General features: G+C 36.6%; 1 protein-coding gene across 1 annotated transcript in view; it reads left to right on the top strand.

Annotated features, from left to right (window-relative positions):
- FAM227B (family with sequence similarity 227 member B) overlaps positions 1-27314 on the top strand; it is a 198683-nt gene that overhangs the window by 143553 nt on the left and 27816 nt on the right. Inside the window, 2 exon segments of the mRNA XM_030318221.2 lie at positions 16296-16393; positions 20369-20529. Coding sequence (XP_030174081.1) covers positions 16296-16393; positions 20369-20529 — 259 coding nt within the window.

Here is a 27314-nt window from a genome sequence, read left to right on the forward strand (position 1 = left end):
GATAACGATGGTTTGAAAAAAAGTATTTATAAAATAATACACGTAAAATATTGTCCCAAGAAACAAGTGTTCCAATAAATAAAAAACACCATACAGGATGCATAAAATACAGCAAGAAAAGAAACTAAGAAAGATTTAAGGAAAATATTAACACTTCAATACATAGTATTGTCTTATTTTTTTAAATCTTAGATACAAAACCTAAACTATTATTACTCATAGCAGAACAATTTAAAAGGCATCTTTATACCACAGTTTCTTTTACTAGTTTCCTTATCCTTTGAATGGTAAAGTGAACACAAGGCCAATCTGGTATAGTGTGACTGAGTAATTCAGAAGGTGAAAAACAAAATTCTTTTTTCCCAATTCTTTTGCAATTCTCAATTAATCTGCACCTGCAAGAATTCCTGTGTTCTTGTGACACTTTCATGTTTTCTCTCACTGTAGCTCTATCATACTGCATTGCAATTATATGAGAACATGTCACAGACTTGTCCTCTCCTCCCCCACACAGACAATGAGCCTTGTTGTCTTCATCTTTGTATCCCAGGCCTTGAACATGTAGTTGAAATTCAGTAGACGTTTGTGAAATGAGTGAGTATGGGTAACATGACTGATAATTTTAATACATAGCAGTTTTTTATTTATAGTACCCAATCAGAGTAAACTACCCTGGAGAAACTGAGGAGTTAATCCAAGCATCTTAGTCAAAGCTCTTTCGGTTGTAACAGAAATCCACTTAAACTGGGTAATGGAATGTTAAAATGAGGCTGTTTCTGTCTTCGTTTCTTGTGAGGTCATAAAGACTGATGACATCAACAGATAATATCCTAAAGACCTTCTTGCAGGCCATTAGCCTACTGCCTCCAGACTATAAAAGATGGTGATGAAGGAATATTGAAGAATCAAAAGAATTCCTTAAGAGGAAAGTATTAGAGTACTTCTCTCCTCCAGCCCAGAGAGAAAGAGCTTGGGAAGTTAAAAAGACCAAGAAACAGGTTTCTGCCAACTTCATTCAAACCCAAGTGTCGTGTACTTGGAGTAGTATGACAACTGATATGGCCCATCATTAGCACATGAGACTACATATGAGTCCAACCACATTGCACATTATCATTCTTTTTCAATTAAAAAGGGCCATATTAGTGGTGTTTTCATTTCTTTAAATACTGATGAAGTTGAACTTTTTTTTTCAAAAGATTACCTACCAGTTTTATTCAGTTTTATGACTTCTATGTCCTTCATACAGTTTTTGACTAAGATTTTTGTTTCATCTGTCATTTTATTAGAAATTGTTTTCCCAGGAATAAGAAAGGGGTCCACTTTCTTTCTTTTCCATGTGTATATCTAGTTTTTCCAACACCATTTATTGAGGAAACTATCTCTTCCCCACTGCGTATTTGCCATGCTTGTAAAAACTTAGTTAATTGTGTATGTATGAGCAGTATATGATTAGGTTTGTATCTGGGATCCTATTCTGAAGTGTGATTCCTCCAACTTTGTTCATTTTTGTCAAGATTGCTTTGTCTATTGGGGATATTTTATGGTTCCATACAAATTTTTAAGACTGTTTTTTTCTTATTCTGTGAAAAATGCCATTGGAATTTGGATAGGAATCACATTGACTGTGCATATTGCTTTAGTATGGACATTTTGACAATATTAGTTCTTTGAATCCATGAAAATATCTCTCCAGTTATTTGCATCTTCTTCAATTTCTGTATCATCCTTTTATAGTTTTTAGTGAACAGATCTTTCACACTCTTGGTTAAATTTAATCCTAAGTATTTTATTCTTTCCAGTGCAGTCATAAGTAGGACTGTTTGCTTCATTTCCTTTTCAAGTAGATTATTGTTGGTGTGAAAAAATGTAACTGGTTGTTTATGTTTATTTTGCTGCATCTTTACTGAACTTCTTTATTAGTTCTAATAGGAATTTTTTAATTGCATCCATAGGGTTTTCTACATATAAAATCCACATCACTTGCAAAAAGAATCTTACGTCTTCTGTTACAGTTTTGATGCCTTTTATTTCTTTTTCTCATATGTTTACTCTTGCTAGTATTCCTAGCACTGTGTTGAATAGAAGTGGCAACATTGCCTGTGACCGATATCAGAGAAAAAGTTTTCGGTGTTTCCCCATTGATTCTAATGTTAGCTATGGGTTTTTCATAAACAGCCTTTATTGTGTTGAGGACATTGTCTTCTATATTTATTTTACTGAGAGTTTTTATCATGAATGAATGTTATTAAACTTTGTGAAATGCTTTTTCTGCATCTATTGAGATGATCATGTGGTTTTTATCTTTCATTCTGCTGATGTGGTGTATCACATTGATTGATTTGCATATGTTAAGCCAACCTTGTATCCCAGGGATAAATATTATTTGGTAATGGTATATAATTTTTTTGATGCGTTGTTGAATTTGATTTGTTAGAATTTTATTGAGGAGTTTTGCATCTATGTTCATTAGAGATATTGGTTTATAGTTTTCCTTACTTTTGGTATCTTTGTCTGACTTTGGTGTCGGGTGATACTGGCCTCATAAGATGAGTTTGGAAGTATTACCTCTGTTTCTATTTTTTGGAAGTTTTAAAAGGATTGATATTAATATATCACTGAATGTTCGGTAGGATTCAGTCATCCTGCCATCTGGTCCTGCACTTTCCCTTATTGGTAGATTTTTTTATTACCACTCCAGTCTTCTTATTTGTCATTGGTCTGTTCAAGCTATCTGTTTCTTCCTGATTCAGTTTTGGAAGATTATAAGTTTCCGAGAATTTATCCACTTCCTCTAGGTTATTCATTCACTTTATTGGCATATAATTGTTCCCAATAGTCCCTTATGATCCTTTGTTTTTCTGTGGTTTCAGTTGTAATGTCTCTTTTATTTCTGATTTTATTTGAGTCCTCTTTTTTTCTTGATGAGTTCTAAAGGTTTGTCTATTTTATCTTTTTAAAAACCAGTTCTTAGTTTCACTATTCTTTTCTATTATCTTATAATCTTTATTTCACTATTTCTGTTCTGATCTTTATTATTTCCTTCCTTCTATTTACTTTGGGCTTAGTTTATTATTCTTTTTCTAGTTGCCTGAGGTGTAAAATTAGGTTGGTTAATTGAGATCTTTCTTATTGCTTAACCTAGGCATTTATCATTATGAACTTCCCTGTTAGAACTGCTGTTGAAACAGCCCATACATTTTGGTACTTTTCATTTTCTTTGTGTCAGGATATTTTTTTTTATTTCTGTTTTGATTTCTTGTTTGATCCATTAGTTGTTCAGTGGCATGTTGTTTAATCTCCACATATTTGTGAAATTCCAATTTTCTTCTTGTAATTGATTTCTACTTTCATACCACTGTGGTCATAAAACTTTCTTGATATGGTTTCAGTGTTCTTAAATTTATTAAGACTTGTTTTGGAGGATCCTGGGAAGATGGCGGTGTAGGAGGATGCTGGGCTCGCTGTGCGTCCTGCTGATCACTTAGATTCTACCTCCACCTGCCTAAATAACCCAGAAAACTGCCAGAAGACTAGCAGAACAGATTCTCTGGAGCCAAGCGCAGATGAGAGGCCCACGGAAGAGGGTAGGAAGGGCGGCCAGGCAGTGCGCGCTACACGGACTGGCGAGAGGGAGCATGGGCAGAGGAGTGGCCTGCCGGCCAAGCAGAGCCCCTGAGTCTGGCTTGCAAAAGCAGAGGGGCCTGACGGAGTGTGTTCAGACAGCGAGCGGGACTTGAGATCTGGAAGGTTATAAGCTAACAGCTCTGCTCGGGAACGGGAGGGCTGGAGGAAGATGGGAGGGAGAGTTGTTGACCCCGGACGACAGAGCTCAGCTTGGCAGGGAACAAAGGCCCTCGCCAGCACCATCTCCCTCACCCATCCCCCAACCAAAATCCCAAAGGGAACTGGTTCCTGCCAGAGAACATGCTTGCACCCCGCGAACACCCAACGCTGTGCTTCTGGGGATCCATCCCTCTGGCGGGTCTGACTCCCTCCCGGTGCCGCAGGGCCCCTCCCGAAGCGGATCTCCAAAGGAAAAACGAGCTGAGCCTACCCCTCCCACCTCCGTGCACCTTGCCAATCCACCCCAGCTAATACGCCAGATCCCCAGCACCACAACTCTGGCAGTGTGCTAGTAGCCCAGACGGGCCACGCCACCCCACAGTGAATCCCGCTCCTAGGAGAGGGGAAGAGAAGGCACACACCAGTCTGACTGTGGCCCCAGCGGTGGGATGGGGGCAGACATCAGGTCTGACTGCGGCCCCGCCCACCAACACAAGTTATTCAAGACAGCACAGGGGAAGTGCCCCGCAGTTCCCCACCACTCCAGGGACTATCCAAAATGACAAAATGGAAGAATTCCCCTCAGAAAAATGTCCAGAAAATAACAACAGCTAACGAACTGATCAAAAACGATTTAACAATATAACAGAAAGTGAATTTAGAATAATAGTCATAAAATTAATCGCTGGTCTTGAAAACAGTATAAAGGACAGCAGAGAATCTGTTGCTACAGAGACCAAGGGACTCAGGAACAGCCAGGAGGAGCTAAAAAATGCTATTAATGAGCTGCAAAATAAAATGGAGACAACCACAGCTCGGATTGAAGAGGCAGAGGAGAGAATAGGTAAACTAGAAGATAAAATTATGGAAAAAGAAGAAGCTGAGAAAAAGAGAGATTAAAAAAATCCAGGAGTATGAGGGGAAAATTAGAGAAATAAGTGATGCACTAAAGAGAAATAATCTACGCATAATTGGTATTCCAGAGGAGGAAGAGAGAGGGAAAGGTGCTGAAGGGGTACTTGAAGAAATAATAGCTGAGAACTTCCCTGAATTGGGGAAGGAAAAAGGCATTGAAATCCAAGAGGCACAGAGAACTCCCTTCAGACATAACTTGAATCGATCTTCTGCACGACATATCATACTGAAACTGGCAAAATACAAGGATAAAGAGAAAATTCTGAAAGCACCTAGAGATAAACGTGCTCTAACATATAAAGGGAGACCTATAAGACTCATGACCGATCTCTCTACTGAAACTTGGCAGGCCAGAAAGGAATGGCAGGAGATCTTCAATGTGATGAACAGAAAACATATGCAGCCGAGAATCCTTTATCCATCAAGTCTGTCATTTAGAATAGAAGGAGAGATAAAGGTCTTCCCAAACAAACAAAAACTGAAGGAATTCGTCACCACTAAACCAGCCCTACAAGAGATCCTAAGGGGGATCCTGTGAGACAAAATACCAGAGACATCGTTACAAGCATGAAACCTACGGACATCACAATGACTCTAAACCCGTATCTTTCTATAATAACACTGAATGTAAATGGACTAACTGTACCAACCAAAAGACATAGGGTATCAGAATGGATAAAAAAACAAGACCCATCTATTTGCTGTCTACAAGAGACTCATTTTAGACCTGATGACACCTTCAGATTGAGAGTGAGGGCATGGAGAACTATTTATCATGCCACTGGAAGTCAAAAGAAAGCTGGAGTAGCCATACTTATATCAGACAAACTAAACTTTAAATTAAAGGCTGTAACAAGAGATGAAGAAGGGCATTATATAATAATCACAGGGTCTGTCCATCAGGAAGAGCTAACAGTTATAAATGTCTATGCGCCGAATACAGGAGCCCCCAAATATATAAAACAATTAGTCACAAACATAAGGAACCTTATTGATAAGAACGTGGTAATTGCAGGGGACTTTAACACTCCACTTACAGAAATGGATAGATCACCTAGACACACGGCCAATAAAGAAACAAGGGCCCTGAATGACACATTGGATCAGATGGACTTGACAGATATATTTAGAACTCTACATCCCAAAGCAACAGAATATACTTTCTTCTCGAGTGCACATGGAACATTCTCCAAGATAGATCACATACTGGGTCACAAAACAGCCCTTCATAAGTATACAAGAATTGAGATCATACCATGCATACTTTCAGACCACAATGCTATGAAGCTTGAAATCAACCACAGGAAAAAGTCTGGAAAACGTCCAAAAGCATGGAGGTTAAAGAACACCCTACTAAAGAATGAGTGGGTCAACCAGGCAATTAGAGAAGAAATTAAAAAATACATGGAAACAAACGAAAATGAAAATACAACAATCCAAACGCTTTGGGATGCAGCAAAGGTAGTCCTGAGAGGAAAATACATTGCAATCCAGGCCTATCTCAAGAAACAAGAAAATTCCCAAATACAAAATCTAACAGCACACCTAAGGGAAATAGAAGCAGAACAGCAAAGACACCCCAAACCCAGCAGAAGAAGAGAAATAATAAAGATCAGAGAGGAAGTAAACAATATAGAATCTAAAAAAACTGTAGAGCAGATCAATGAAACCAAGACTTGGTTTTTTGAAAACATAAACAAAATTGATAAACCTCTAGCCAGGCTTCTCAAAAAGAAAAGGGAGATGACCCAAATAGATAACATCATGAATGAAAATGGAATTATTACAACCAATCCCTCAGAGATACAAGCAATTATCAGGGAATACTATGAAAAATTATATGCCAACAAACTGGACAACCTGGAAGAAATGGACAAATTCCTAAACACCCACACACTTCCAAAGCTCAATCAGGAGGAAATAGAAAGCTTGAACAGACCCATAACCAGCGAAGAAATTGAATCAGTCATCAAAAATCTCCCAACAAATAAGAGTCCAGGACCAGATGGCTTCCCAGGGGAGTTCTACCAGACGTTTAAAGCAGAGATAATACCTATCCTTCTCAAGCTATTCCAAAAAATAGAAAGGGAAGGAAAACTTCCAGACTCATTCTATGAAGCCAGTATTACTTTCATTCCTAAACCAGACAGAGACCCAGTAAAAAAAGAGAACTACAGGCCAATATCCCTGATGAATATGGATGCAAAAATTCTCAATAAGATACTAGCAAATCGAATTCAACAGCATATAAAAAGAATTATTCACCATGATCAAGTGGGATTCATTCCTGGGCTACAGGGCTGGTTCAACATTCGCAAATCAATCAACATGATACATCACATTAATAAAAGAAAAGAGAAGAACCATATGATCCTGTCAATCGATGCAGAAAAGGCATTTGACAAATTTCAGCACACTTTCTTAATAAAAACCCTTCAGAAAGTCAGGATAGAAGGAACATACTTAAAGATCATAAAAGCCATTTATGAAAAGCCCACAGCTAACATCATCCTCAATGGGGAAAAACTGAGAGCTTTTTCACTGAGATCAGGAACACGACAGGGATGCCCACTCTCACCGGTGTTGTTTAACATAGTGTTGGAAGTTCTAGCATCAGCAATCAGACAACAAAAGGAAATCAAAGGCATAAAAATTGACAAAGATGAAGTTAAGCTTTCGCTTTTTGCAGATGACACGATATCATACATGGAAAATCCGATAGACTCCACCAGAAGTCTGCTAGAACTGATACATGAATTCAGCAAAGTTGCAGGATACAAAATCAATGTACAGAAATCAGTTGCATTCTTATACACTAACAATGAAGCAACAGAAAGACAAATAAAGAAACTGATCCCATTCACAATTGCACCAAGAAGCATAAAATACCTAGGGATAAATGTAACCAAAGATGTAAAACATCTGTATGCTGAAAACTATAGAAAGCTTATGAAGGAAATTGAAGAAGATATAAAGAAATGGAAAGACATTCCCTGCTCATGGATTGGAAGAATAAATATTGTCAAAATGTCAATACTACCCAAAGCTATCTACACATTCAATGCAATCCCAATCAAAATTGCACCAGCATTCTTCTCGAAACTAGAACAAGCCATCCTAAAATTCATATGGAACCACAAAAGGCCCCGAATAGCCAAAGTAATTCTGAAGAAGAAGACCAAAGCAGGAGGCATCAAAATCCCAGACTTTAGCTTCTACTACAAAGCTGTAATCATCAAGACAGCATGGTGTTGGTACAAAAACAGACATATAGACCAATGGAATAGAATAGAAACCCCAGAACTAGACCCACAAACGTATGGCCAACTCATCTTTGACAAAGCAGGAAAGAATATCCAATGGAAAAAAGACCGTCTCTGTAACAAATGGTGCTGGGAGAACTGGACACCAACATGCAGAAGATTGAAACTAGACCACTTTCTCACACCATTCACAAAAATAAACTCAAAATGGATAAAGAACCTGAATGTGAGACAGGAAACCATCAAAATCCTACAGTAGAAAGCAGGAAAGACCTCTCTGACCTCAGCCGTAGCAATTTCTTACTTGACACATCCCCAAAGGCAAGGGAATTAAAAGCAAAAATGAACTACTGGGACCTTATGAAGATGAAAAGCTTCTGCACAGCAAAGGAAACAACCAACAAAACTAAAAGGCAACCAACGGAATGGGAAAAGATATTTGCAAATGACATATCAGACAAAGGGCTAGTATCCAAAATCTATAAAGAGCTCACCAAACTCCACACCCGAAAAACAAATAACCCAGTGAAGAAATGGGCAGAAAACATGAATAGACACCTCTCTAAAGAAGACATCCGGATGGCCGACAGGCACATGAAAAGATGCTCAACGTCACTCCTCATCAGGGAAATAGAAATCAAAACCACACTCAGGGGGCACCTGGGTGGCTCAGTCGGTTGGGTGTCTGACTCAGCTCAGGTCATGATCTCACAGTCCGTGATTTCGAGCCCCATATCAGGCTCTGTGCTGCCAGCTCAGAGCCTGGAGCCATCTTTGGATTCTGTGTCTCCCTCTCTCTCTGCCCCTCCCCTGCTCATGCTCTGTCTCTCTCTCTGTCTCAAAAATAAATAAAAACATTAAAAAACACACACACACACTCAGATATCACCTCACGCCAGTCAGAGTGGCCAAAATTAACAAATCAGGAGACTATAGATGCTGGCGAGGATGTGGAGAAACGGGAACCGTCTTGCACTGTTGGTGGGAATGCAAATTGATGCAGCTGCTCTGGAAAACGGTGTGGAGGTTCCTCAAAAAATTAAAAATAGACCTACCCTATGACCCAGCAATAGCACTGCTAGGAATTTACCCAAGGGATACAGGAGTACTGATGCATAGGGGCACTTTTACCCCAATGTTTATAGCAGCACTCTCAACAATAGCCAAATTATGGAAAGGGCCTAAATGTCCATCAACTGATGAATGGATAAAGAAATTGTGGTTTATATACACAATGGAGTACTACGTGGCAATGAGAAAGAATGAAATATGGCCCTTTGTGGCAACATGGATGGAACTGGAGAGTGTTATGCTAAGTGAAATAAGCCATACAGAGAAAGACAGATACCATATGTTTTCACTCTTAGGTGGATCCTGAGAAACTTAACAGAAACCCATGGGGGAGGGGAAGGAAAAAAAAAGGGGGGAGGTTAGAGTGGGAGAGAGCCAAAGCATAAGAGACTCTTAAAAACTGAGAACAAACTGAGGGTTGATGGGGGGGGGTGGGAGGAAGGGGAGGGTGGGTGATGGGTATTGAAGAGGGCACCTTTTGGGATGAACACTGGGTGTTGTATGAAACCAATTTGACAGTAACCTTCATATATTGAAAAAAAAAAAAAAAAGACTTGTTTTGTGACCTAACATATGATCTATCCTGGAGACTGCCCCACATGCATTTGAGAAGAATGTGTATTCTGTTGCTTTTGGGTGGAATATTCTAGAGATGTCTGTTAAGTCCATCTAGTCTAAAGTGTCATTTAAAGTCAATGATTTGTATTGATTTTCTGTTTGAATGATGTACCCATTGATGAAAGTTGGGTATTAAAGTCCCCTCTGTTATTGTATTGCTGTCCATTTTCCCCTTTAGGTCTGTTACTATTTGCTTTGTATATTGGGTGCTCCAATATTAAGTACATAAATATTTACAAATGTTATATCCTCTTGTTGAAACGACCCCTTTATCATTATAGAATGACCTTTGTCTCTTTGTTACATTCTTTGTCTTAAAGTCTATGTTGTCTAATATAAATAAAGCTACCCCAGCTTTCTTTTCATTTTTATTTACATGGAATGTCTTTTTCTATCCCTTCATTTTCAGTCTGTGTGTGTCCTTACATGTGAAGTGAGTCTCTTGTAGGCAATATATGGATAGGTCTTATTTGTTTGTTTATCCACTTAGCCACTCTTTTGATTGGAGAATTTTATTACACTTACATTTATAGGTAATTATTGAAACTTATGTGCTTATTACCATTTTTAAAATTGTTATCTGGCTGTTGTGTAATTTCTTTTTTCCTTTCTTCTTCTCTTGTGATACGATGATTTTTTTTTGTAGTGATATGCCTAGATATTTCTTTATATCTATTATTTACTATAAGTTTTTGCTTTGTTATTAGTTTGAAGCTTACATAAAAAAAACTTACATTTATAACAGCCTGTTTTAGATTGAAAACAACTTAAGTTCAAACACATTTTAAAACTTTACGTGATTATTCCTCCTCCATGTTTTATGTTTTTGATGTCACAGTTTCTTTTTACCTTATGTATTCCATTAACAAATTCTTGATTATAGTTTTTAATACTTTTGTCTTTTAACCTACATACCAGATTTGTAAGTCATTAAGTCACCACTCTACAACATCAGAATATTCTGAATTTTGCTGTATATTTACCTTTACTAGTGAGATATATACTTTCATATGTTTTCCTATTACTAATTAACATCCTTTGGTTTCAGTTTAAAGAAGTCCCTTTAGGGGCACCTGGATGGCTCATTCAGTTGAGCGTCCAACTCTTGATTTCAGCTCAGGTCGTGACCCAAGGGTCGTGGGATCGAGCCCCATATCTGACTCCACGCCAAGTGTAAAGTCTGTTTAAAATTCTCTCTCTCCCTCTTCTCCTCTCCCCCACTCACGCTCTCTCTCTCTCAAAAAAAAAAAAAAGTTCCCTTTAACATTCTTTGTAAGCCAGTGATGAACTCCTTTTGCTTTTCCTTGTCTGGAAAACTCTATCTCTTTTACAATTCTAAAGGACAACTTTAGAATGGTCTTGTTTGGCAGAGTTTTTTTTCTTTCAGCATTTGAAATATATCATTCCACTCCCTTCTGACTTTCAAAGTTTCTGCTGAAAAATCTGCTAACAATCTTATGGGGGTTCCCTTGTGCATAATAACTTGTTTTTCTCTTGCTGCTTTAAGAGCCTCTCTTTGTCTTTAACTTTTGACAATTTAATTATAATATGTCTTGATATGGGTCTCTTTGGAGTTATTTGGAACTCTCTGGGCTTCCTTGATCTAGATGACTGTTTTCTTCCCCAAGTTAGGGAAGTTTTTAGCTATTATTTCTTCAAGTAAGTTTTCTGACCCTTTCTCATTTCTCCTTCAGGGTCCCCTATAATGCAAATATATGATCTGCTTGAGGTTGCCTCATAAGTCTTTTAAGCTATCTTTATTCTTTTTGCTTCTTCCTCTTTTCCTTCTCCTCTTCTCCCCTCTTCTCCTTCTTTCCCTTCTCCTCCATGTTCTTCATCTTTCTCTTCTTTACTGCTCTTATTGGATGATTCCACTGTCTTGTTTTCACATTTGCTGATCCTTTCCTCCATGTCCTATAGTGCTTCTATTGAACCCTTCTTTTTTTAAAAATTTGTTTTAATGTTTATTTTTGAGAGAGAGAGAGAGAGAGAGTGAGGGAGGAGCAGAAAGAGGGAGACACAGAATTGGAAGCAGGCCCCAGGCTCTGTCTGAGCTGTCAGCACAGAGCCTGATGTGGGGCTCGAACTTATGAACCGTGAGACCATGACCTGAGCCAAAGTTGGATGTTTAACCAACTAAGCCACCCAGGCACTCTTTTATTGAACGCTTCTATTGTATTTTTCAGTTCCATTATTATATTCTTTGCTCTGTAATTTTTGTTTTGTACTTTCTTATATTTTCTATCTCTCTGTTAAAATTCTCACTTTGTTCTTGCATTGTTCTCCTGACCTCAGTGAACACCTTTATGACTTACTTTGAATTCTTTATCAAGTAAACCACTTACTTCTATTTTGTTAAAAAAATTTTCTGAGGTTTTAACTTGTTCTGTGATTTGGAACATATTCTTATGTTGTTTTCATTTTCTTGGACTCTGTGTTGCTTTCAATGCATTCAATAAAACAGCCACTTTCCCAGTCTTGAAGGAGTGGCCTTTCCTGGCCCTACCTCTTGGTTTCTCTCAAACCTTTGTGATTTGTTAAAATAGGCTACTTTGTTTAAGAACAAAGTGGTTTCCAGTAGTTGAGGGTATGTCAAGAACTGTCCGTTTCCCAAAGGGAAGGATCTCAGTCAACATTTAGATTCAAGCTGAGTGGAAGCAAGACCCTCAGACAGCAACTTTGAAAATATGCAAATAAATCTCTTTCAGGAGAAAATTAGGAGATGGAAATTTCTGTCTGTTCTCTCTGCCTTGAGCCCTGGGGCGATAGTCTATTAAGAACTATTTCTATGTTTGCTACTGTCCTACTGAACCCATGAACACAAGCCCTACTAGCTACCAGAACCATGCTATCAAGGGATGTGTCCTCTGGATAGTGGCCACAAAAGTCTGTGCTCTGGCCTTCTCTTTTGTAGAACATTTTTAGATATGGGAACATGGTTTCAACATAGAACCCATCAGTGATAAGTTCATGTAATCACTAATCTCAAGAATGTAAAGAATTTATATGACACCAGGCAAGACTGTCAAGGCTTGGTTATAAAATAAAAGTAATCCCAATTCCTTTTAATTTTATTATTTTCAACAATTATAGTTTATATTACTGTGTGCAATGAAATTAGTCTTAATTTTTGTTTCATTTTTAATGTTCTTATGTAGATAAATTTACATATGATATAGGAAAAAGGAATTTCCCAGACAGTATGTCCTAATTTTTGCTTCAGAACTCATTTAGTTGTTAGTTTTTTTAATGTTTTCTATTCTACAGGGAAGACTTAAAATGGATCGAATTTCCTTCAACAACATCTTTGATCAAGTCAAGCTTAAAAGCTATTTTGTTTTACATTTGTAATGTGTGGCTCCACAGAGCCTTAGTTCATAAATACACTAGTTCTTTATTTCAGATACTTGCCACTTAGCTCTTTACACAAAAACTATAGAAATATTTAAAAACTAATCACTTGTGTTTTGCACCTATAACTTGTCTAAGTAATAATATGAGATTTAGTTCTTAAAGACACAGATATAATACCTAGTAAGCAGTAATAGAAAGAAATAACTTCCCAAGCCAAAATAAAGGAATAATACTGTATTTTCCTTGGGAAACAAATGTGATATGAATCACTATTATATATTACACATAAAATCTTGATGTTCTTGGATATACTAAATTTAGTTCAAACTTGGTGAAACCCAAGGATGCTAGAGGTAGCCTACTTACATGCATATAGCACTTCATAATTAACAAAGTGCATTTATAGGCACTTGAACTCTCTAACCTCTCTGTGAGATTATTTATAATTATGTATGTTAGATTAACATTACTAGGAGAAGAAAGTTAGTTGTACTTTAGAACATTGTGAAGAAGTCCTTAATGCTTCATTTTGCCAATTTAAAACAAATCATATATAGAGAAGGGGGAAGATGATTCTGTATGTAGCTAAGTAGACAGATGTAACTTGTTTGACGTCTAATATGTAAACAAACCAGTGACTGGGCCTGCAAATGGTAGGACTGAAGGGACTTGGAGAAGTATATGTATAGGATCTGAAAAAAATCTGGGAAGCATGATAAAAAAACATATGCAATAAAGCAGTAAGGACATACTCATGGGTGTGCAGTACTTGCTTTGAAATAACTGTATCATTTTCCTATATTACTAAAACAAAATTGTATTTGTTTTATTTCTTATTTGCTCAGATCACATCTATTTTGCATGACTACTTGTGTTTTCTCTTTCCTTTGTTTCCCCTTACACTTCAACACTAGATGAAACTCTCCAAGAGCAATTCTAGTTTAACTTAGATATAAATGGATCTCTGAGTAATGCTTTTTTTGTGTGTTTCTCTAGTTTATTCACTAATTGTATTAATATATGCATGAAGTTTAATTTCGCCAAATTATGGGGATTATTTGCATCTCAGAAAGACTACTAATACTAAAGTAAAAACTACAAAGGTGGATAAAGATAACCATACTTACTTGCATAAGTGTCTCCCTTTTAAACATTCCTAAAATAAATAGGGGATAGTTGTGGAATTGAATTTTTTCCAATGTAAGTGGAGTAAGACTGGAATATTTTGTCACTAGTGAAATTTCTGAAGACTAGTAAGAATAGATGAGACATTTTCTTATGGTTTTATCAAATAGGATTATTTTTGGTTTTTCAAATGATCTTCTCAAGCTTTTAGGGATATGAGAACAGAGGATATATGAAAACTATAATCAGGGAAAATTAATATTTTCACCTAAAATAAATTATGGATTAGGGGACTATAGGAGAAAAAAGCTAATAAATATAGTCATTTTAAGATTACTTATATCATATCCTGGTGGAATTTTTCATTTTTGTAGAATTTTCTGCAATTTTTTTTTACTCTGTCACTCCTAAAATTTCCTTGCTTTGTGTTTTTTATTTAGTTCTTACTTTTTTGTCTTTTGCTATTATTCCCAGCTTAAGATTTTTGCCTGATATTAATGTATATGACCTTCTATTGATTAATTTTACAACCAAAGTTAAGTATTCTCAAAAGTAAGGTTTTTATTGTAGGTACAATAGACATGAAGTAGAGATCCTTATATTATTAATATTATATCTGTTCATACAGACTAGGAATTATGTATTATATAATTATGTATTTAAGGATGATTCAAAATGGAGAAAGTTTTATTTTTTTAATTATCTCTCTCAGGGAATATTTGTATTGGTTTTTTATTTATCTTGTTTCTTTAGACAAATGAAGGCAAATACAATATACTTTTACATTCTCCCTTTTATACTAAAGGTATATATCGTCAAATAATATACTCTGCTCTACACATTGCCTTCATCACTTAATGATATGACCTATAGATCTCTTCTTATCAGTATAGGGATCTTCCTCATTTCTTCTTACAACTGCATAGTGTTCCATCAAATCGGGTGCCTTAGTTTATTTAACTAGTACTTGACTGCTATTAAATACATGGGCTATTTATAATCCCTAAATTTTATAAATTACACCACAATCAATAAACTTGTACATGTGTTCTTTCATACTGTGGAGGAGACTGTGTACGACATAGTCTCAGAAAAGTGATTGCTGGGTCAAAGAGAAAATATGTCTGTATTTTTGTAGATACTGCCAGATGTCCCTCCATAAGGGGTTGTTTGCTTTTGAGCAGGTTTTAAAGGAAATAAATTTATATGCTTTATTACCTTTCTTGCCCATTCTAACTCCAACTTAATCTAAACCTGGTTCCACTCAAAATTCTAAAATGCTGGTTCCTTCCTAACTCATTCTTTACTCTGCCAGAGATAAATGCCTACTTGCCTCTAGCATTTCAGGCTGATATTAATATCTTTTAACGTCTAATGTAAAAAATCAATCCAGGTGACTTTCCTTAACTCTTCAGAGCTGTATCGTCATTACAATCTGTAGATCCAATTAGTCTACCTGGTAATTGATAATAACAATCAAGCCAGAAGCTGGTACAAACCTCAGATTACTTGTTTTCTCTGTTCTGTGTTAAGATATCCTTAATAACTAGCTTGTTCTTTTAGGCTGATTGAACTGCTGATTAAACTACAATTCTCCTTTTCTTTAAAACATAACATTCCTTGTTATCTTCATGTATCTTCATGCTGGTTGCAGGGGAAACTTACCAAATCTTTCCTTATTTGGATTTGTTGGCAATAGATGGAAAAGGTGGACCCTGACATGCAGAAGCCCAAGCCTCCTATTGCATTAAACTAGAGGGTCATGGACAGCCCCAGACCCTAAAGCAAAAGACCTAGGCCTGTGTCTTAAATGATAGCTTAGAGCTATAGCTTAGAGTCATACAACTTCCTGCACTTAATTATCCCATCTGTAAATTGTGGAAAATCTTACTTATCTCACAGAATGGTTTGTGACAGTGAAATGAAAGAGATAATGTAAGTGAATGAGTTTTATCAATTCTAAAGCCCTGTTAAGTAAAAATGAGATGGTATATTTATTTCCTCTAACTGAGGCAAGCTATAACAATATCCTAACCTCTTCTCTGTCATCCATCCATCCATGGCTCTTTCCATGTTTAGGGCACATTGCTAGAAGAAAATTATGCTTTTTTTTAAAGAAACAAAAACAGAATATTTAGGAAAATATTTTATTTTCTCTTTTAGCGATAGACTTCAATATGATGAAAATTTTAAAGAACCCAAGAGCATACACAATGCCCACATTTAAGGAAGAATCAAGTGTATCAAGTCTAACAACAAAGGTTTGGAGCATAATAATTATAAAAAATGTTCTTACTTTTTTTTTTTAAAGTTTATTTTTGAAAGAGAGACAGAGAAAGAAACAGAGCACAAGCAGGGAAGGGGCAGAGAGTGTGGGAGACACAGAATCCGAAGCAGGCTTCAGCCTCCGAGCTGTCAGCACAGAGCCCGACATGGAGATGGAACTCACAAACCATGAGATCATGACCTGAGCTGAAGTCAGACGCCCAACCTACTGAACCACCCAGGCGCCGCCCCAAAATGTTCTGACTTCTTTAATTTGCTTAGTTTAACAGCTTCATATAGACGGTGTTCATTGTTACACTCCTGATATATATTTTAGAAAAATTTAATGATCAAAGTGATTTACCAGAGAGGTTAATCTTAATGTTAAAATGTTTTATTGTTTTTTGAAAATATCCTCTGTGTGCCTGGGTGGCTCAGTTGGTTAAGCATCTGACTCTTGATTTCAGCTCAGGTCATGATCTTACAGTTTATGGGATTGAGCCCTGTGTTTGTCTCTGTGCTGACAGGGCGGAACCTGCTTGGGATTCTCTCTCTCCCTCTCTCTCTGCACCTCCCCTGCCTCTCTCTCCCTCTCTCTCAAAATAAATAAATAAACTTTAAAAATTTTTTAAAATAAAATATCCTCATCTCTAATGAACAAAAAACCACATAAAATTCATCTTTTCCCACACTTCTGGCACTGCTTTTCCTTGGGTTGATATACAAACATTGATCTCAACTATGATCTCAGTAAGTTCTAGTCAAAATTGCAGGGAAAATGTCACAAGAGTTTTCATCAAACTCCTCTGAAGCCATGGCTCTGGAATAACTGGCCATATGTGTGTAGTGTTACTGATAAGGTGTGGGTACTTAGTTTTTGCACGTTTCTGGTGGTTCCTCCCTAATAGAGACCCTCAGGGACTTGGCCACCTTGTGTTGCTTTAGCCAAGATTTGATGAGGTTACAGGCTTGAAATTCTGAATTTGATCTCTTATTAGACAAATAGGTTTTAAATTGATTGCAGTCTTTACTGCTAAAATTTTGTCTGAATTGTCTAGTCAAGTCTGACCATAAATTTTAAATTATGCCTATATACAAACCGCTTTCTGAAGTCAATACTTAATATATTTCCCTATCTTTAATAATCCAGATAACTAAAATGTTTTCTAACCTTTACAGTGCTGCCAAGGGTGGTTTGTAAGTACTTAGAATAGAAACTGGTGATCTCTAGGAGTCAATTTAGGATCAATGACAATATCACACCATTAGGGTTGGGTGGGGACATGTACAATATTGCTGTATTTATAAATCAGGAAATGTAATAGAGGCTGTATATCTGATCTTCAGTAATCACTATAAATGGCCTTTTACACCTTATTTACAAGTTGAAGAAATATGGACAGGTGGATTTCTAACTGACTGAACAAACTTTTTCAGATGACACTGTTAAAAGATGGAAAGCAAACTGCAGATCCATCTCTGGTAATACACCACATTGCTGCATCATTGGCCCTGTCCTCTGCAGACTATTTTATCAACAACTTGGATAAAAACATGGTTGCCATTTTTATTAGATATTTAGAAGTCATAAACCTTGGAAGAACGATGAATACGTTGGATGACTAAAAGTTTACAACAGTTGAGTAGTAGGCCTAATCTTAGAAGATAAATTTTTATTATGAAAAAGGTATAAAGGTCCAAAATTACAGCTGCATAAGTATAGGATAATAAGGCCTTGGGTTAGAGGCATCTGAAAAGATTTGGAAATTATTTTTTACAGTAATCTCTGTATGTATCAACACACTGTTGACTCCCAAATCTTACTGCATTCTTGAACTTTTTAAACAGACATATAGGATCTACTCTATGTTGATTACACAATTATTGTGTATTATGTTCATTTGGGAGTCCTGCATTATAAAAGGGTGTAGACAAACAAAAGAGTTCTGAATAGAAAATAATCAGGATAATTAAGGGCTATAATTATATAATTAATGGTATATTTGAGCAATGACCAAAATATTTAAAGTCATTTCCATTAGAAAAGACAAGACTCTGGTGGTTGTAATAACTGTTTTTCAAATATGTAGAGAGCTACTGTAGGAAAGCAGGATTAGGCTTTTTCTGTGTGGCTCAAAATAATTGTTTTACCAATACAAACCACAAAGTTCTTACATTTACTGGTAAGTGAAAGCTATAGGGAGACAGTTTTCAGTGCAACATAAAGAATTTTCTAAGCACCAGGGTTGTCCAGATGCCGAATGGGTGCCTATGGCTTCCGAATGCCCATATGAGCATCGGCAGAATGCACATTCAAACCTCAAAAGTCAAAGTTTACCTTTCTAGTCATTGACAGCAATTTTCCTTTAATAACTTAACAAAACAATGAAGCACCAAAATCCTCCTTCTAGCTCATCTCCTGTGACTCTTTCAAAGTTTATGGGGTTGCTTGGTTCTAAGATTTAGTACTAAGTTGACTCTTGACTATATAGGTCTTGTTTTATGGGACCTTAAAGTTGTCTGATAATTTTCTACCATTATCTTTTGTGGGGCAGATGGAAGTAGTGAGGCTCCTGCTAATTGTTTTGGCTATTTGGAATATCTCTAGGTGTTCTTTGCACCACTTCAAACCTTCTGCTTTAAAGTATCTAAGAAAATGGCTAAGGCTCCACAAAACACTGGATATACACTTAATGCCTAGTTCTGCTATTATTGAGTTGAACTGCCCTTAAAAATCAGTGGTCCTTCTATGGAAGAAGTAGGTATTAACTGTGGTTTTCCTATGTAAAAAAAGAACTGTGGAAAAAATAACAAATGTCTATGTCTTGAATTTCAGTAAGATCAAGTTTCTGTCTTACAGTATCCAAGGCAGAAGCTGGGGAAAAGGTCATGAAACATCTGTCTTTCTAGATAGGTAGTATTTCCTTTTAATCTAGACAAAGCTTGTCCTGGTTTTGTATGCAATTTAAAGATCAGGCTAGATATAACCTTTTGTGAATTTCCATGGGAGATTGAGACGAAGTAAATGATTTACATCATAGAAGACATGTCTGATTTTGACACTGAGTTTTCACCATCAGAGAATTGCTTTTGATTATGATAGTCCCACTATTCAAAATAATTCTGGAGCATCTCTGAAGGAAAGCAATGAAAAAGTGACCATAAGCAAAAGAAACACAAGAGAACTGTATGTATCAGTAAAAGCAAATGAGCATAAAATCTTATTTCCTCACAGGAAGTGGAATCAATAATAAATCTCACATCTAGACATTACAAAAAGGGAGGAAAGACTTAATGTATGAATTGTTGCTATACTGACCTTATATCCCACAAGAAGTCAGTAATAAAATCTTGGAGCAATTATATTTATGACAGAGAATTCATGGACAGTTTTTTTCCATTAGCACTTCGATTATGTTATCCACATGCCTTCTGGTCTCCTTTGTTCTGATAAAAATTCAGCTTTAAACCTTATTGGGATTCCCTTACATGTTGTTTTTCTCTTGCTGCTTTTGAAATTTCTTTTTGTCTTGGTCTTTCAGCACTTTGAGTATGATGTGTCTAGGTGAGTATTTTTCCTACTTGGAGTTAAGCTTCTTGGATATGTTTTTCACAAAAGTTTGGAGGTTTTGGTCATTTTTGTCTTCATATTTGTTCCTGTCCCTTTTTCTGGAGCTCTGTTCATTTTCCTCTTTCTTTTTTCTTACTGTTCTTCAGACAAAATAATGTCTATTGACCTATTTATCAAGCTGATAAATAAAAAAGCTAGAAGAGCCTTACTGCACAAACTCATAGACTCATACTGTAATAAATTTCTTTCATTAAGAAGGTGCTTTGTGGAATTTCTTTTTATTTATTTTAATATACCAGATAATAAGTATATTCATAGTTATAATACAGTTATATTTATTTATAGCTCTTTAAAAATACATAAAAGTAATAATTAACTTGATTTTTTTTCTCCTTTACAGTCCCATTATAGTAGCACTGGTCCAGAGTTTAACCGTGTACTGTTCAATTTTGGAGGTCAGAGTCCACTGATTTTATATTATCTTAAGATGCATGAGTTAGCTGGTATTTCCAAGGCCCCTAAACAAAGCAAGATTAAATTCACTGAAATATTGCAAGAACCATATCCTTTTTTAAGCTTTGCTTTAATGTGATCTGTTGAAAACTTTTTACTTAATATCTCAATCAAGGAAAGAGGTGAATGCATTTTTTAACCAATGTTTTTTACTTAGCATTTAATTGTATTCAAAATGTTTGTACCATGTTTGGTTAAAGTATTTTCTCTTTTAGATCTAAGGCTGTGATTTTGCATGTAAGAAAGATTTTAAGAAATAGAAAACCGAGGAACTTTATTTTTTTTTCAATATATGAAATTTATTGTCAAATTGGTTTCCATACAACACCCAGTGCTCATCCCAAAAGGTGCCCTCCTCAATACCCATCACCCACCCTCCCCTCCCTCCCACCCCCCATCAACCCGAAAACCGAGGAACTTTATTTATTTTTTTTTAAAATTTTTTTTTTCAACGTTTATTTATTTTTGGGACAGACAGAGAGCATGAACAGGGGAGGGGCAGAGAGAGAGGGAGACACAGAATCGGAAACAGGCTCCAGGCTCCGAGCCATCAGCCCAGAGCCTGACGCGGGGCTCGAACTCCCGGACCGCGAGATCTGACCTGGCTGAAATCAGACGCTTAACCGACTGCGCCACCCAGGCGCCCCACCGAGGAACTTTAAAAACTGGTATATGTAGCTCTTTAGCAAAAGACTATCTTTGCAACTTTACTGTTCAGTGTTCAGTTTCAAGCATTTGTCAGACTGTGGATCATGGGCTTCTAGAGTCTCCAGAGGAAAGTTTCAACCATGTTTTAGCTGTGTAATTCTTTATTCCAATGAAATTTATCAGAAAGGTCAGTATTTAAAATATAATATAAATGAACTTGGAGCTCTTTCATTGCAGCCAGGTGGGAAGACCAGAGTTCTGTCCACTTATACTCCTCTGTTCACTCTGCATAACCCATGCTGGCCCAGGGCTCACTGGGGACCCAGATGAACCTCAAAGGGATCTACTACAGTAGTCTCCAAATTGAAGTGGACACGCATGCACAGTTCTGAGTGTATATGTGTTTATGTATATGTGTTTATGTATATGTGTTTATAAAAAATATATATACATATTTTTAAAGACTCTTATTTATATCTATTTTTATCTTTAATAATAAGCTTAAACTTTGCTAACATTTAGTAAGTAGGTACTTTACTCAGCTGACATTTCAGTCTGAACTCTACTGTTTTGAAGGATAATGATGACATCTTTACTCTTGTGTTTTCTGAGTATCACAACATGTTGCTGTTTTCTTTGGTGGGAAGTAGATTTGTAGACTATATCATCTAGTTTAATAATCACTAGCGGACCAATAGCTTTAAAAGATTCTTGGAAAGAAACTTTGGATTGATGACAATATTTATAAGGCATGAATAATTTTTTTTTAAATAAAGAAAATGCCATAATGATTTTTCTCCTACTCCTCAAAGGAGAGCCTTTTTAGCCATACTAAGAAAATAAATTAATGCTGAGCCAATCAATTTTTTCAAGATGACTATTTGAAATGTAGATATACATAATTATTATAACTAATGAATCTAGCCCTAAGTGTATGTTATCCTTTTCAATATTAGCAAATGATTCTATAATGCCAGGTTAATTTACAAGGCATTTACAAACAACTATGTAGACATGAAATCTCTATAATTTGAGGGGAAAAAAAGGTTTGACATACCATTAATAAAGGTAAAGTTAAATTTTATTTTCACAATATTTTATCTGGCTTTTATTTGCAGACTACATATATTCTATAATATATGTAATATATTAATACAGATTAATATTACCTAATTCATAAATTGAAAATTATACCTGTGTGGGAGTGTGCTCACATAGCTGTTACTCATAGGACATATGATCAAAATGTGCTCTAGCAGACTCTCAGGACTCTTCCTAGGACACTTCCTCTCCCACATTTTAATCAGGACACCCCCCAGAGCCTAACTGACCACATGTACATGGAATTAACTTGGGTAGTTCTGGAACAAAAGGAGAGATACAAACTACAGGGCTAAATCAGCCTGTTCAGGGATATGTAAATTAAGTAATGATCCAAGGATTATCACCAACTTTGGATTAGTCTGAAAGAATTTTTTTAAATGTTTAGAAGTGAAATTTGAAAGATATATAAAGCCCTTCATAATAAATTGCTTTTATCTTTAATCTTAATTGTAATTATAAAAATGTCAGTCTTTGTGTTTACATTTCTGATGGGCATGAATTTGTCTAATGGCTATGCCAGGACAGATTGTACAACCAATTTACTGAGAATGTAGGGGGAGTGTAAGTAAGTGTGGGGGTGAGGAGAGGAGAAAATGGAGATCTAAAGCATGAAATCTTTTATGGAATGAGTATCTCATTCCATAATTATGTGAAAGAAAACACCCTTTGGAAAGAAATGCAGCTTTCTGTGATGCTTTCTGAGCTTGTAAAATGTTAATAACCCCAATAAGAAAAAATGTCTCTAGACCTAATGATGAACAAAATAATGATGATGTCTCATCTTCATCAGCACTTGGCAATTTTTCAAAGCATATAATGAATCCCGCTATGTATTAGCACAAAAATGACAAGAGTCTTGTGACAGTGGGCATATCACACCACTTTATGGATAAGGAAATCAAAGCACAAAGAGGCTAAATGGTTTGCCCAGGGGATTCATGCAGTAGAGCTAGCACCAGAGTCTTCTACCGTTTCCTGGGCCATGCTTATTTTCCTCACATGGTGATCTAGGCTATAATTCTGAGTGTGATACTGACGGTTGGCGGCAGTCCAGTAATGTTTTCCCCAAGATAATGATAGCTGCTAATGAAATTTCTGTATGGATTTCCCATAATTATTTGTGATGACTGTATGGCCATTGAATATTTCTCTCTCACTCAAATTTTACTTTGAAGCTATTCAAAATATAGAATATTTTTAATAGTTTTCTCTGAGCTTGCTTATTGGAATCTTGTGGCTTTCCTGAAGTGTAGAGACGATACTTTGCAGTGAGTACATCTATGCATGGTGAGGGAGTAGGAGAAAGTAGAGAAGGCAGAGAAGGAGATAAAAATAACAAAAAAGATAAATATAATTCATTATATTTGAGGTAGGCAGACTGTAAGATGGGCCCAGGGATCCCCACCTTCTGGTATTCATACCTCAATTCCCTTCCATTGATTGTGGGCTGAACCTATGACTTGATTCTAATAGGATATGGTTAACATAATGGTGTATCACTTCTGACATTCAGTTGCAAAAAGACTGACATCAGTCCCGCTAGCCTTTCTTGCTCACTCTCTCAGAGCCCTCGGGGTGGGGTGGGGGAGAACCAGTTATCATGTTGTGAACTGTTTTGTGGAGAAGGCCACATGGCAGGGAAGTGAGGCTTCCAGCCAACAGCCAGTAAGAAATTGACACGTTTAGTTTAACAATCCTTGAAGAAATAAGTCTTGCCAACAACCACGTGAGTGACTGACCTATGAAGTAAATCCTCCTTTGGTGCCTGCTCACACTTTTATTGGAGCTTCTGAGGGACCCTGAGCCAGAAGTATCCACTGACCTGTACCCAGATTCCTGACCCACAGAAGCCACGCAATAACAAACATTTGTTGTTTTAAGCTGCCCAGTTTTGGGGTAATTTATTAAGTATCAGTAGGTAACTCAGCAATGTTTGAGCAAAAGTCTAGATTCAGATGAATCTCTTCAGTAAATCCAAATATTTTTCACGTTGTAGAGTAAAGTTCACTTGTTTTTTCGCACCGAATAGAGAACAAAGAATTATTTGCCTCTATGTCCCTGACATGGGAAAAAAGTATCTAGCATACGATATATGTTAAATAAATATCTGATAAGTGAGTATAGCATGGTTTTATTTAAAGATAAGGCCAGATTTCATTAAATGCACCAACCAAAAGACATAGGGTATCAGAATGGATAAAAAAACAAGACCCATCTATTTCCTTTCTACAAGAGACTCATTTTAGACCAGAGGACACCTTTAGATTGAGAGTGAGGGGATGGAGAACTATTTATCATGCTACTGGAAGCCAAAAGAAAGCTGGAGTACCCATACTTATATCAGACAAACTAGACTTTAAATTAAAGGCTGTACAAAGAGATGAAGAAGGGCATTATATAATAATCACAGGGTCTGTCCACCAGGAAGAGCTAACAGTTATAAATGTCTATGCGCCGAATGCCGGAGCCCCCAAATATATAAACAATTACTCATAAACATAAACAACCTTATTGATAAGAATGTGGTAATTGCAGGGGACTTTAACACCCCACTTACAGAAATGGATAGATCATCTAGACACACGGTCAATAAACAAACAAGGGCCCTGAATGAGACATTGGATCAGATGGACTTGACAGACATATTTAGAACTCTGCATCCCAAAGCAACAGAATATACTTTCTTCTCGAGTGCACATGGAACATTCTCCAAGATAGATCACATACTGGGTCACAAAACAGCCCTTCATAAGTATACAAGAATTGAGATCATACCATGCATACTTTCAGACCACAATGCTATGAAGCTTGAAATCAACCACAGGAAAAAGTCTGGAAAACGTCCAAAAGCATGGAGGTTAAAGAACACCCTACTAAAGAATGAGTGGGCCAACCAGGCAATTAGAGAAGAAATTAAAAAATATATGGAAACAAACGAAAATGAAAATACAACAATCCAAACGCTTTGGGATGCAGCGAAAGCAGTCCTGAGAGAAAAATACATTGCAATCCAGGCCTATCTCCAGAAACAAGAAAAATCCCAAATACAAAATCTAACAGCACACCTAAAGGAAATAGAAGCAGAACAGCAAAGGCAGCCTAAACCCAGCAGAAGAAGAGAAATCATAAAGATCAGAGCAGAAATAAACAATATAGAATCTAAAAAAACTGTAGAGCAGATCAACGAAACCAAGACTTGGTTTTTTGAAAACATAAACAAAATTGACAAACCTCTAGCCAGGCTTCTCAAAAAGAAAAGGGAGATGACCCAAATAGATAACATCATGAATGAAAATGGAATTATTACAACCAATCCCTCAGAGATACAAGCAATTATCAGGGAATACTACGAAAAATTATATGCCAACAAACTGGACAACCTGGAAGAAATGGACAAATTCCTAAACACCCACACTCTTCCAAAACTCAATCAGGAGGAAATAGAAAGCTTGAACAGACCCATAACCAGCGAAGAAATTGAATTGGTTATCAAAAGTCTCCCTACAAATAAGAGTCCAGGACCAGATGGCTTCCCAGGGGAGTTCTACCAGACGTTTAAGCAGAGATAATACCTATCCTTTTCTGGGATAGGAAATAGAAAGGGAAGGAAATAGAAAGGGAAGGAAAACTTCCAGACTCATTCTGTGAAGCCAGTATTACTTTGATTCCTAAACCAGACAGAGACCCAGTAAAAAAAGAGAACTACAGGCCAATATCCCTGATGAATATGGATGCAAAAATTCTCAATAAGATACTAGCAAATCGAATTCAAAAGCATATAAAAAGAATTATTCACCATGATCAAGTGGGATTCATTCCTGGGCTGCAGGGCTGGTTCAACATTCGCAAATCAATCAACGTGATACATCACATTAATAAAAGAAAAGAGAAGAATCATATGATCCTGTCAATCGATGCAGAAAAGGCCTTTGACAAAATCCAGCACCCTTTCTTAATAAAAGCCCTTGAGAAAGTCGGGATAGAAGGAACATACTTAAAGATCATAAAAGCCATTTATGAAAAGCCCACAGCTAACATCATCCTCAATGGGGAAAAACTGAGAGCTTTTTCCCTGAGATCAGGAACACGACAGGGATGCCCACTCTCACTGCTGTTGTTTAACATAGTGTTGGAAGTTCTAGCATCAGCAATCAGACAACAAAAGGAAATCAAAGGCATCAAAATTGGCAAAGATGAAGTCAAGCTTTCGCTTTTTGCAGATGACATGATACTATACATGGAAAATCTGATAGACTCCACCAAAAGTCTGCTAGAACTGAAACATGAATTCAGCAAAGTTGCAGGATACAAAATCAATGTACAGAAATCAGTTGCATTCTTATACACTAACAATGAAGCAACAGAAAGACAAATAAAGAAACTGATCCCATTCACAATTGCACCAAGAAGCATAAAATACCTAGGGATAAATGTAACCAAAGATGTAAAACATCTGTATGCTGAAAACTATAGCTAGCTTATGAAGGTAATTGAAGAAGATATAAAGAAATGGAAAGACATTCCCTGCTCATGGATTGGAAGAATAAATATTGTCAAAATGTCAATACTACCCAAAGCTATCTACACATTCAATGCAATCCCAATCAAAATTGCACCAGCATTCTTCTCGAAACTAGAACAAGCCATCCTAAAATTCATATGGAACCACAAAAGGCCCCGAATAGCCAAAGTAATTCTGAAGAAGAAGACCAAAGCAGGAGGCATCAAAATCCCAGACTTTAGCTTCTACTACAAAGCTGTAATCATCAAGACAGCATGGTATTGGCACAAAAACAGACACATAGACCAATGGAATAGAATAGAAACCCCAGAACTAGACCCACAAACGTATGGCCAACTCATCTTTGACAAAGCAGGAAAGAATATCCAATGGAAAAAAGACCGTCTCTGTAACAAATGGTGCTGGGAGAACTGGACACCAACATGCAGAAGGTTGAAACTAGACCACTTTCTCACACCATTCACAAAAATAAACTCAAAATGGATAAAGGACTTGAATGTGAGACAGGAAATCGTCAAAACCCTAGAGGAGAAAGCAGGAAAAGACCTCTCTGACCTCA

This window comes from Lynx canadensis, chromosome B3 (genome assembly GCF_007474595.2).
Source record: "Lynx canadensis isolate LIC74 chromosome B3, mLynCan4.pri.v2, whole genome shotgun sequence".
Classification (NCBI taxonomy): domain Eukaryota; kingdom Metazoa; phylum Chordata; class Mammalia; order Carnivora; family Felidae; genus Lynx; species Lynx canadensis.